This window comes from Emys orbicularis, chromosome 7 (genome assembly GCF_028017835.1).
Source record: "Emys orbicularis isolate rEmyOrb1 chromosome 7, rEmyOrb1.hap1, whole genome shotgun sequence".
NCBI lineage: Eukaryota > Metazoa > Chordata > Testudines > Emydidae > Emys > Emys orbicularis.
Genome location: NC_088689.1, coordinates 76,075,302 through 76,088,789, shown reverse-complemented (window position 1 = coordinate 76,088,789; position 13,488 = coordinate 76,075,302). Strand labels below are relative to the sequence as shown.

Here is a 13,488-nt window from a genome sequence, read left to right as displayed (position 1 = left end):
CTCTGGGGCACCTGACACTGGCCACTGTCGGAAGACAGGATACTGGGCTAGATGGACCTTTGGTCTGACCCAGTAGGGCCATTCTTATGTTCTTATGAACATAATGGGGTCACTCTAAATAGCCCTGTTGCAACTATACCAGGAATTCTTTGCATCATTGGGTATCTCTGCAGTTTAAGAATGAGATGGAAAAATTAGGGAGAATACAAAGAAGGGCAACAAAACTGCTACAGATTTGAAGGAGAGACAAGAGAGCTGGAGAAGTAGACTAGAAAAGAAAAGACTCAGAAGGACCTTCTGAATCAGAGTCTCAGTGGAAAAAGGGGGAAGGTTATTCACACACTAAAGGTGGCAGGGCAGGGATCCGTGGCCTGAGGCTAACGATGGAAGCACTCTGGCGAGGTAGATGGAGTTCTTCCCTGTAAGAGCAAGTGAGCCGTTGCACAGACTCCCTGGGAGGTGGCGGAGGATCATGACCGCCAAGATTCAAAGGCAGGTTAGATATAATGTTAGTGGGAATGAGGTAGGGTGATATTCTGCAAAAAGCAGGGATTTGATTGGACAATCTAAATGGTCTTTAATGGTCTCACAGCCTATAAATCCAGCACTGTGCTCCCATTACTGACCCACTGAGTCATCCATTCCCCGTGCGGAATCAAGTCCACTTTTAAAAAACAGCTGGTTTTGAACCACAATCTTGATTCACCCCTCTGGTTCAGGAGACTCCAGAGGGCACCCCCCCACACACACACCATCTCTGTGGGCATGGATCGGGGGGATCCCTCACTAGGAAAGGGCAGGTGGTGTTTGCTCAAGAGGAACTAAGGGGCTTCTCAATGGAGGGCAGCTTTAAATTGTGCGTAGGTGCCACCAGAGCCAGCAGAGGCTGTGCTGAATCCAGGCCCAAGCACTATAGTAACACCCCTTTCCAAGCCAGCACCACATCCCTTTGGGGCTGCTCTGGCTGGCCTTAGCCCCCAGCAGTATGATGCACTGCATGCCCCTTGCATGACCCTAGTGCCCCTCCAGCTGGGCTCCCATGGCAGCCAACATAGCCCAGAGTTCAGTCAAAGCCATGAAGTGCAGAATGTGAGTATTTAGGTGCAGAAGTTTCTCTAGCTCTCCTTGCCATAGCATGGGAACGCCTTTGCTCCTCTTACCACTCCCCCCTCGCTCCCCGTTCTTTTCTGTTATTCCTTGGTTTGTCACTGACCAGACCATTGTGCTATAGCCTGACCAGGGCAGAAAAGTTTGTCTCCACCCTTGCAGGCAGCAGAGAGTCACAGCCTAGTAAAAGGCCATGTGAACCGCCATGGAGTGCCATCAGCCTGCGAGTTGCTACTGGGAACTCTTCCACCAGGGCTCCTGCTGAGAGAAGCCTCATCCAAAAGGGAGTAAGTATATCAGGAAAGGAAAGTACTAGCTCAGCCTGCAATGGTGCTAGGAACCCCCCATCTAGCTAGCAACATCCTTACGTCACCTCCGGCCATGGGAGATTATTCTGCCATCAGAAATGCTTTGATTTAAATATGTGGCTTTCCTGGGAGCCTTCTGTGCTGACTCTGTCCTTGGAAATAAGCCCTGATGTAAAGCGATTGCTCGTCCAGTGCTAGGACTATCAGGTGGCAGAGAGCAGCTGGACATGCCTTTCTCAGCATTCACCTCATACTTGTACATTATTCAAAGGGGAAAAAATAGCTTCAGCCTAGGGGAGGTGGAAATTGCTCTTTTCGTTGCTGTCCTAAGCGGGGTGAATTCTAAACAGGCTGTGGAACAAACAGAACCAGCCAAGGCCTGGCCTTGCGTCATCGGTACTGCCAAGCTGGGTCTGATTTAAGATAGCACCTGCTGGATTGAGTCTGCCTTGTGACATGGGGCAGAGCAATAGCTCAGTGTGCTGCCATGAGGAAGGAGCTTAGCTTTGGAGGCAGTCTCCAAAGCTCCTTTGGGCAAGGAGACACAGTGGTATTCTCTCCGAAAAGGGAGGAAAACAGCTGTAGCGGTGGCCTTATAAGAAGACTCACAGACTCATAGGTCAGAAGGGACCATCGTGATCATCTAGTCTGAACTCCTGCATGTCACAGGCCACAGAACCTCACCCACCCACTCCTGTTACAGACCCCTAACCTTTGGCTGAGTTAATGAAATCCTTCAATCACAATTTAAAGACATCAAGTTAGAGAATTCACCATTCACTCTAGTTCAGGGGTGGGCACACTATGGTCTGCGGGCCACATCTGGCCCGCCAGCCGATTTAATCCAGCCCTCGAGCTCCCGCTGGGGAGCAGGGTCTGGGGCTTGCCCTGCTCCCGCACTCCAGCCGGGGAGTGGGCTCAGGGGCCACTCCGTGTGTGTGTGCCACAGCTCTGCATGGCTCCCAGAAGCAGCAGCATGTCCCCACACCAGCTCCTACATTTAGGGGAAGCCAGCGGGCTCCGTGTCTGGCTGCGCCTCCGCGTAGGAGCGGAGGGGGGACATGCTGCTGCTTCTGGGAGCCATGCAGAGCTGTGGCACACACTTGAGGTAAGCGCCTCCCAGAGCCTGCACCCCTGAGCCCCTCCCATGCCCCAACCCCCTGCCCCAGCCCTGATCCCCTCCCGCCCTCCGAACCCCTCAATCCCAACCCAGAGCACCCTCCTGCACCCCAATCTTCTCATCCTCAGCCCCACCCCAGAGTCTGCACCCCCAGCCAGAGCCCTCACCCCCCCACACACACACACAAAACTCCTGCCCCAGCCTGGAGCCCCCTCCCGCACTCTGAACTCCTCATTTCTGGCTCCACCCCAGGGCCCACACCCCCAGCCAGAGCCCTCACCCCCTCCTACACCCCAACGCCAATTTCGTGAGCATTCATGGCCCGCCATACAATTTTCATACCCAGATGTGGCCCTCAGGCCAAAAAGTTTGCCCATCCCTGCTCTAATTCAAACCAGCAGGTGAACTGGGCCCCATGCTGCAGAGGAAGGCAAAAAACCCTAGGGTATCTGCCAGGAGAAAATTCCTTCCCAACCTTAAATATGGCGATCAGTTAGACCCTGAGCATGTGGACGAGACCAGCAGCCAGACACATGGGAAAGAATTTCTGTGTAGTAACTCAGAGCCTTCCCCTTCTCGTGTCCTATCTCCAGCCATTGGAAATATCTGCTAATAGCAGGAGGCAAGTCTAGTGGTTACAGCAGGGGACTGGGAGTCAGGACTCCTGGGCTTTATTCCCAATTTGCTGTGTGACCACAGGCAAGTCTTTTAACTTCTCTGTGCATCAGTTCCCCCATCTGTAATATGGGGATAATATGAATGACCTACCTCACAGTGGGGCTGTAATGTGAATTAATTGATTGTACAGCAGTTTGTGGTCCTTGGATGACAGATACTATTGTACAACATATTGATAGAGCTGCACAGGTCACAACTCTAAAGAAAGGATGGATCTTGCCCTGTCATCATGTAAGGAGTTAAAATACTGCCTGGGTAGCAGGAAACACAAGGAGTAGGGTACATAACTGGAAGCCTCCTGATTCATACTGAGAAAGTAGGGCAATCGGCTAGTTATCTTAGGTGCATGTACACGAACGCAAGAAGCCTAGGAAACAAGCAGGAAGAACTGGAAGTCCTGGCACAATCAAGGAACTATGATGTCATTGGAATAACAGAAACTTGGTGGGGCAGTTCACATGACTGGAGCACTGTCATGGATGGGTATAAACTGTTCAGGAAGGACAGGTATGGGAGGAAAGGTGGAGGAGTTGCATTGTATGTAAGAGAGCAGTATGATTGCTCAGAGCTCCAGTATGAAACTGGAGAAAAGCCTGTCGAGAGTCTTTGGGTTAAGTTTAGAGATGAGAGCAACAAGGGTGATGTCATGGTGGGCGTGTGCTATAGACCGCCGGATCAGAAGGATGAGGTAGACAAGGCTTTCTTTGGACAACTAACTGAAGTTTCCAGATCAGGGGCCCTGGTTCTAATGGGGGACTTCAATCACCCTGACATCTGCTGGAAGAGCAATACAGCAATGCATAGACAATCCAGGAAGTTTTTGGAGAGTGTTGGGGACAACTTCCTGGTACAAGTGCTCCTCTTGACCTGCTACTTACAAACAGGGAAGAATTGGTAGGGGAAGTAGAAGTGGGTAGCAACCTAGACAGCAGTGACCATGAGATGGTTGAGTTCAGGATTCTGACAAATGGAAGAAAGGAGAGTAACAAAATACGGACCCTGAACTTCAGAAAGGCAGACTTTGACTCCCTTAGGGAACTGATGGGCAGGATCCCCTGGGAGGGTAATATGAGGGGGGAATGAGTCCAGGAGAGCTGGCTGTATTTTAAAGAAGCCTTATTGAAGGCGCAAGAACAAACCATCCCAATGTGCAGAAAGAATAGCAAATACGGCAGGCGACCAGCTTGGCTTAACAGTGAAATCTTCGGTGAGCTTAAACTCAAAAAGGAAGCTTACAAGAAGTGGGAACTTGGACAGATGACAGGGGAGGAGTATAAAAATATTGCTCGAACATGCAGGGGTGTAATCAGGAAGGCCAAGGCACGATTGGAGTTGCAGCTAGCAAGGGATGTGAAGGGTAATGAGAAGGGTTTCTACAGGTATGTTAGCAACAAGAAGAAGGTCAGGAAAAGTGTAGGACCCTTACTGAATGGGGGAGGCAACCTAGTGACACATGATGTGAAAAAGCTGAAGTACTCAAAACTTTTTTTGCCTCGGTCTTCACAGACAAGGTCAGCTCCCAGACTGCTGCACTGGGCAACACAGTATGGGGAGGAGGTGAGCAGCCCTCAGTGGTGAAAGAACAGGTTAAGGACTATTTAGAAAAGCTGGACATGCACAAGTCCATGGGTCCAGATCTAATGCATCCAAGGGTGCTGAGGGAGTTGGCTGATGTTATTGCAGAGCCATTGGCCATTAACTTTGAAAATTCATGGCAATCGGAGGAGGTCCCAGACAATTGGAAAAAGGCAAATATAGTTCCCATATTTAAAAAAGGGAAGAAAAAGAACCCAGGGAACTACAGACTGGTCAGCCTCACTTCAGTCCCCGGCAAAATCATGGAGCAGGTCCTCAAGGAATCCATTTTGAAGCACTTGGAAGAGAGGAAGGTGATCAGGAACAGTCAACATGGATTCACCAAGGGCAAGTCATGCCTGACCAACTTGATTGCCTTCTATGATGAGATAACTGGCTCTGTGGATATGGGGAAAGCAATGGAAGTGATATATCTTGACTTTAGCAAAGCTTTTGATACGGTCTCCCACAGTATTCTTGCCAGCAAGTTAAAGAAGTATGGATTGGATGAATGGACTATAGGGTGGATAAAAAGCTGGCTAGATTGTCGGGCAGTGATCAATGGCTTGATGTCTAGTTGGCAGCTGGTATCAAGCAGAGTGCCCCAGGGGTCGGTCCTGGGGCCGGTTTTGTTTAACATCTTTATTAATGATCTGGATGATGGGATGAATTGCACCCTCAGCAAGTTTGCAGATGACACTAAGCTGGAAGGACAGGTAGATACGCTGGAGGCTAGGGATAGGGTCCAGAGTGACCTAGACAAATTGGAGGATTGGGCCAAAAGAAATCTGATGAGGTTCAACAAGGACAAGTGCAGAGTCCTGCACTTAGGAAGGAAGAATCCCATGCACCGCTACAGGCTGGGGACCGACTGGCTAAGCAGCAGTTCTTCAGAAAAGGACCTGGGGATTACAGTGGACAAGAAGCAGGATATGAGTCAGCAGTGTGCCCTTGTTGCCAAGAAGGCTAACGGCATATTGGGCTGTATTAGTAGGAGCATTGCCAGCAGATCAAGGGAAGTGATTATTCCCCTCTATTTGGCACTGGTGAGGCTACATCTGAAGTATTGTGTCCAGTTTTGGTCCCCCCACTACAGAAGGGATGTGGACAAATTGGAGAGAGTCCAGCAAAGGGCAACAAAAATTATTAGGGGGCTGGGGCACATGACTTACAAGGAGAGGCTATAGGAACTGGGCTTATTTAATCTGCAGAAGAGAAGAGTGAGTGGGGATTTGATAACAGCCTTCAACTACCTGAAGGGGGGTTCCAAAGAGGATGGAGCTAGGCTGTTCTCAGTGGTGGCAGATGACAGAACAAGGAGCATTGGTCTCAAGTTGCAGTGAGGGAGGTCTAGGTTGGATATTAGGAAACACTATTTCACTAGGAGGGTGGTGAAGCACTGGAATGGGTTACCTAGGGAGGTGGTGGAATCTCCATCCTTAGAGGTTTTTAAGGTCAGACTTGACAAAGCCCTGGCTGGGATGATTTACTTGGTGTTGGTCCTGCTTTGAGCAGGGGGTTGGACTAGATGACCGGAGGTCTCTTCCAACCCTAATCTTCTATGATTCTATGATTCTATGGTAGCGGGATGCAGGTAAGATGTCCAAGACTAAGGGAGGTGGGACCCAGCTTTCTCCTTCCCCATAACATCTTGCTACAAGTTCTTGAGAGGAAATGATAGGTGAGGGGAATAGGCAGGGAAAGCTGGCCAAGAATGTAATACAAGGAGTAATGGAGTAATGGCCTTAAGCTAATGATGAATAAAGGCAGGTTTAGATTAGATAGAAGGAAAAACACCCTCATGGTAAGAGCAATTAGTGGAGCAGCCATCAAAGGAGATCACAGAGGTGTTACCTATGGAAATGTTCAAAAACAATAAAGGAGGATGGAGTAGCCGGCCCAAGAGGTCCTGTTTGGTCACTTTGGGTATCTACACTGCATTGTAAACTCAGGTCTGTGGGACTCAGGCTTGGGGACATTGAAGCCTGTGCTTGAGCATCCACATTGCATTTTAAACCTGGGTTAACAATTGCTGGACCTGGGTTTCACAGCCGTACTAACGTGTCCACACTGCATTGTGCAGACCTTCTGACTAGGGTCTGTGGCTTGAGCTGTGTCCACACCGTAAACCAACAGGGCTTGGGCCCAATTCACAGCAGGACTCAGGCTCTGACCCTCCCCCCAGCAGGGTCCTAGATTCCGGTTCCTGAGTGCTTGGTGACTTGATTCACACTGATTTGTGTGTGGACGGAATGGGGCTTGGGCTCAAATATGAGTCTTGCAGTGCAGACATACTCCTCTAGTCCAGTGGTTCCCAAACATGTTCCACCGCTTGTGCAGGGAAAACCCCGGCGGGCTGGGCCGGTTTGTTTACCTGCCGCATCTGCAGGTTCGGCCGATCGCGGCTCTCACTGGCCGTGATTCGCCGCTCCAGGCCAATGAGGGCTGCAGGAAGGGCGGCCAGCACATCCCTCGGCCCGTGCCGCTTCCAGCAGCTCCCATTGGCCTGGAGCAGCGAACCATAGCCACTGGGAGCCGCGATAGGCCGAACCTGTGGACGTGGCAGGTAAACAAACCGGCCCAGCCCGCCAGAGGCTTTCCCTGCACAAGCGGCAGAACAAGTTTGGGAACCACTGCTCTAGTCCATCACCCAGAGGGCAGTGTATGATTGTTCCCTAGAGTGTATTCTCTGGTGTTTCGTCCCAGTTTAAATATCTCAAGTGAGGGGGCTCCCACCACAGGGCATTGTCAGAGTTGGCTGAGATTTCCCCCCTCGCTTCGCCTCACTGGCATGCCCATGCTGCCCATGCATGAAAAGCAATCTCCTCTACTGGAGCTGGCCAGCTAGTGCCACATGCAGACACACCCGCTCCTGCTGATGCAAACAAGGCTGCAGAGAAATCACCTTCCAAAGGAGGAGGAAAGTGGACAGCCCCCCCTTGATCTTCATAGGGTGGGAGGACCAGCCCTAAGGAGATGTAAGCCATTGGTAACAATATTTTGGCATGGCTCTGAGTGGAGACTGTCTCCATTCTCTGAACCCAAAGTCTCTATCACAGTAATTCTCCTTGACCATGAGGGCTGGGTGTGACCCCTTTGGAGTCCATTCATATTGCTCCTTTGCTTGGACACAGCGGTGGCTATAGAGCGAATGGGGGTGCTTTGTCCCCAGGTGCTGCCCCCAGCCTAGGCAGTGAGAGACCAGGCTTAGGACTCACACCTGAGTCACTTCCCTGGAGCACAGGCATTACCAGCACTCTCTTGAACCCGGACAGTTCCAGTACCAGCCATCTCCCTCCTGTTTTCAACAGAAATCAGGATGGGGATGGGTGGAGTCCTGCCACTTTTTGTGCTTGAATTCTAGACTCCAAACATCTTCCCTGAGCGCCTGCCAGAGGAAACCCTGAGTGACCTAAGCCGCCAGCTCAGATCCCTGCAGGGCTGGCCTGGCCCAGCCTCCTTCCACACGAGAGAAGCTGGGTGAAGTGCTGGGTGAAGGCCTTTCAGCCTGGGAAGGGGAGTTAGCACAGGCAGGTTGCAGCAGGGGTGTAGAGAGGTGGGTCTGGGGGCACTTACTGGCTAGTTTGGCTTTCTCTGCATAGGTGGTGGTTAAATCTTCATCAACTGGGTGTTCTACTGGCCCCACCATGGGGATGAGGTGGCGCTCAGCTCGGATGGTCCTGGTGGCATGGGGCAAGAGCATGGCCTCTGGGGAGAGCTCCCTGCTCTCTGCTGGGGACGGCTGCAGCAGCACCTCGCTCTCTGAGAAAGGGGTGTCCGTGCGGCTGCTGAGCTGCTGCACGATCTCTCTCTCAGCCATGCCACTCATGTTCTCTCCTCCCTCTCTGGCCTGCGCTGCTGCCTCTGGAGTGCTGTCATAGCCACTCAGCTCGGACAGGGACACCTCGTCCTGTGGCTCTCCTGGCTTGTTGTTGGAGCCCCCAGGTGGAGAGCGAGGGCTCTTCTTGCGGGCCCGCCGGTGCTTCTCCTGGGCAATGTTGTCAGCGTCGCTGTCCGTCTCGCCGTAGTACGCCTCGCTGTCGGGGGGCGAGGTCAGGCTCCCCAGCTGCTGCCGCCGCCTGCGCTGTGGCTCAGGTGGGGTGATGGCTGGGGGACCAGCCGGCTCTGGGCTGACTGGGGAAGATGGGGAGAGCACTTGTGGCTGCCCAGGGGAAAGCGAGTGCAGGGGCCGCGTGCCAGACTGGTCTCTGCCAGCCATCCTGTGGAGAGAAGGAGGAGTGGCTCAGTGAATTTCAGTCAGTGGAGGAATTCCTAGGATGCAGGGAGATGGCACTCAGCATAGGGGAGGGACAGGGGCCATAAATGTCTCACCTATCTGGATGATACAGGCCAAAGTCAAACCCACCGTTTGCAGGTGCAACTCGGATGGCTACATCAGGGCCAATTCATCACTGACATTTCTCTGCTTCCTAGCTTGGCTGTGCTGGAAAGGGTGTTGGCTATACCTGCGACACAGGAATAGCAAGTGGCACCCCGTCTTCCCCTCCCCCAGACCTTGGGGGCTGCTATGCTTCTCAAAGGCATATTGTCTCCAGGCCCCACAGCAGGGGCAATGCACCTCCTCCTCCCCTGTCCATCCCAGCTTGGCTGATGAGAGCTGTAACTGAGCCCTGTACACTGATTTCTGACTGTATATCCCACGGGCTCAGTCCTGATGGTTCTGGCCAGGCAAAATATCAGTGGTAATTTTACTTGCAAAAGGCTGAGTCAGGACTCCATGATTTGGCCCCTTGAGTTCTCACTGGGGCTGAATTCTGCCATTCTTATTACTCAGAACCTGCTGTGTCAGAACTCCCACTAGGCTGTGTCTACACTTACAGTGGCATGCACAGTACAGCAACTCCTCACTTAACATTGTAGTTATGTTCCTGAAAAATGCAACTTTAAGTGAAATGATGTTAAGCAAATCCAATTTCCCTATTAGAATTAATGTAAATGGGGGGGGGGGGGGGTTAGGTTCCAGGTACATTTTTTTCACCAGACAAAAAACTATATATATATGTATATATATATATATATACACACACACACACAGTCTAAGTTTTAAACAAACAATTTAATACTGTACACAGCAATGATGATTGTGAAGCTTGGTTGAGGTGGTGAAGTCAGAGGATGAGATAGTTCCCAGGGAATGCCTTACTGCTAAATGATGAGCTATCATTCGGCTGAGCCCTCAAGGATTAACACATTGTTGTTAATGTAGCCTCACACTCTACAAGGCAGCACGAATGGAGGGAGGGGAGACAGCATGGCAGACAGAGACAGACACACACACCCTGTATGTGGGAGAGAGAGAGAGATTGCCCCTTTAAGTACCCTGACCCCACTCTAAGTACATTGCCTTTAAAAAAATCAGGAAGTTGAGACAGCAGCTGCAGCCAGCAAGCTCTCTCTGTCCTGAGCCCTGTCCTGTCCCCACCCTGCTCTACATGGAAAAGGGGTAAGCGGGAGCAGGGGGAGGAGTAGGGGGGAGGGGGACACCCTGACATTAGCCCCCCTCTTCTCCCCTCCCCTGCACAGCAAGCAGGAGGTTCCTGGGAGTAGCTCCAAGGCAGAGGGCAGGAGCAGCACATGGCAGTGAGGGGAGGGACAGCTGAACTGTCTGCAATTGGTAGCCTGCTGGGAGGCTGCTGCACAGGGAACTTAGGGGAGTGGGGAGCTGATAGGGGGGCTGCCGGTCCACCCTGGTTCCAAGCCCCCACTAGCTAGCTTTAACAGGCTGCTCTTCCTGCAAGCAGTGGACAAAGCAGGCCGCTGCCAAACAATGTTATGCATCCGAAGAAGTGGGTTGTAGCCCACGAAAGCTTATGCTCTAATAAATTTGTTAGTCTCTAAGGTGCCACAAGTACTCCTGTTATTTTTGCGGATACAGACTAACACGGCTGCTACTCTGAAAATGTTATAAGAGAGCATTGCACAACTTTAAACGAGCATGTTCCCTAATTGATCAGCAATGTAACAATGAAACAATGTTAACTGGGACGACTTTAAGTGAGGAGTTACTGTACAGCACTACACATGTAGCTACACCCTGCAGCGGAAGGCAGGCTGTATCCACACTTGCCACTATGGTGCATAGCTACATGCCGCAGTGCAAGGCTCTTGCAGCAGGCAAGCGCGGGATGCTACACTGCTAAAAATAGCAGCATTAGATGTGGGAGGCACGGCTTGGGCAAGTAGAGAGCCATGTAGGGTACATCTCTGGGGGTTCAGGCGTGTAGGGCATTCTACTCACCTAAACTGTGCCTCACTGTCTCCGCTGCTGTGTATACCTGTGCTAGCTGGGTGTGCAGTGTAAGTACGCTACACCCCACTGTACGTGTAGCTGCGCCTTCACAGTCATGTATGCACTGAGTCAGGACTTGGCAGTTTGGCACATGGTCTGGGAAAAGGTGGTTCAGAAGCGGTTATGCTTCATCTTTCAAACCAATAAACGCTTATGAAAGAAAAGTTCATATGGCGGCAAGGGAAACTTTCACCGTGAGCGTTATAAGGGAGGCGGGGGCTGGGTGTGTGCTTGTACTGCAAGTGCTTGGAGCAGGCGAGTCTCTTTTAAATGTAAGATTTCAGAGTGGTAGCCATGTTAGTCTGTATCAGCAAAAAAAACGAGGACTCCTTGTTTTTTTTTTTAATTTAAGGGTTCACGAAAGATAATTTGGTGCTTGGCTGGATAGTAAAAAAATGTAAATGACAGGCACCTACATCCTTTTTTCAAAAGGGATTGGGGCACTTAGGAGCCTAAATCCAATTGACTGTCAATGGAATTTTGGCTTCTAAGTTCCTAAATCCCTTTGAAGGTGAGTCTTAGACTTCTCAGTCAGTTAGCTGTTGCAATGCTGAGCGCAACAACACCTACATACCATTAAAAATCTGGGTCTTAGGTGTGTTTGAAAATTGTACCACTTGGCTTCCTCTCAATGACATGGAAGGGGATAAAATGTGAGAGCAGTGGGCAAGGGGGCTGTGTTCCATTTGGGCTCTGGTGAAGGGAAGAAGCGATAATTAGACTAGAGCAGTAGCACCATAGAGCTAACCAGCCTGGTTTACTCCAGGAACTCCGGCACTCAGGGCCTGCAGCACCTCATGATGCACTCTAGTGCCATCTGGCTAACTCACACGGTAATTCCCATTGCTACAACTGCTTACCTGGTGGGCACCATGGGTGCAAATCATGCAAGAGACAGCTCTGAATGAAAATGTGAACTGCTGAGGGGGCAGGACAGACTTGGAATTTGGTTCTGTTGGAAATGGGCTAGTTCGGGGCTTTTCAAACACTGCAATGGTGTGAGCCACATGCATATCTTGACAGAGATGTCTCATTCACACACCCCTTCCCACTGCTGGTTATTAGGATCACCTCCGCTCCCACTCATAGCTGCACAGGCCATCATCCCCTCCCTCATATGGCCTCCCACACCAACTCTTCCCTCTTGCTATCAGTGTCCCTTAATCCCTAAAATAAAAAGATGCCTGTCTCACTCCCTTCCTTCCCCCTGCTGCTTTTTTAAAAGTCACTTAGCATTACTCATTGTTGTGGGAGTCAGAGCTAGGAACAGTACCCCGGAGTCCTGGCTGTTAGGCCCCGTCTCTCACTCGCACACCAGAATCAGCACACTGACTCTCCCATCGGGAAGGAAATGAATGTTGTGCTGCATGAGAACATAAATATGGCTCAAGGAGCAGAGATGTAACAGGCAGCAGCATTTGGCAAGCGTCACTGAAGAGTCAGGCCAGCTAGTTATGTTATCCCAAAGCCATCTAATGCTGGCCTCTGGACAGCTGATTCACACACCCAGTGGGGAGACTGCCTGTGTCACTTTGCTAATTCAAAGTGTGTTGATTTTGTCCCAGTGGAATTTGTCCCAGCACCTGCCGCCTGCAGGTGGGCTCTGGTGTGGTGACATAAGGCCAGTGCTATTCTGGACACCTTCCGCAGGCCTCTCTTGTCACACTTAATCACTGGTAAGAGCCCAGAACCATAGGAGAACACAGCAGAATGTCTCAGTGCACTGGCTCACTCCAGCTAGACCAGGGGTGGGCAAACTTTTTGGCCTGAGGGCCACATCTCGGAGGGGAAATTGTATGCAGGGCCATGAATGTAGGGCTGGGGCAGGGGGTTGGGGTGTGGGATATGGGAGGGGGTGCAGTGTGCAGGAAGGGGCTCAGGGCAAGGGGTTGGGGTGCAGGAGCGGTGCAGGGTGCAGGAGGGGGCTCAGGGCAGGGGGCTGGGGTGCAGGAGGGGTGCGGGGTGCAGCAGGGGTCTTAGGACAGGGGGTTGGGGTGCAGGAGGGGTGGGCTAGGGGGCTCAAGGCAGGAGGTTCGGGTGCGGGGTGCAGGATGGGTTTGGGGTGCGGGCTCCAGCCCAGCGCCGCTTACCTCAAGCAGCTCCGGAGTGGCAGCGGTGCGCAGCGGGGCTAAGGCAGGCTCCCTGCCTGCCCTGGCCCCGCGCTGCTCCCAGAAGTGGCCAGCATGTCCGGCAGTGGCTCCTGGGGGAGGGGTGGGGCAGGTGGCTCCGCTGCGCGCTGCCCTCGCCTGTGGGTATCACCCCCGAAGCTCCCATTAGCCACCATTCCCCGTTCCTGGCCAATGGGAGCTGCGGGGGGTGGTGCCTGCAGGCAAAGGCAGTGCACGGAGCCTCTTGCCCCCCCTCCCCCGGGGCCGCAGGGACGTGGTGCC

The 13,488-nt window shown here is 51.9% G+C and overlaps 1 protein-coding gene across 1 annotated transcript in view; it reads right to left on the bottom strand.

Annotated features, from left to right (window-relative positions):
• SYNPO2L (synaptopodin 2 like) overlaps positions 1-13,488 on the bottom strand; it is a 54,602-nt gene that overhangs the window by 18,579 nt on the left and 22,535 nt on the right. The window contains exon 3 of the mRNA XM_065408333.1: positions 8,365-9,008. Within this exon, the coding sequence (XP_065264405.1) occupies positions 8,365-9,008 (644 nt within the window). The remainder of the gene's footprint in view (positions 1-8,364; positions 9,009-13,488) is intronic.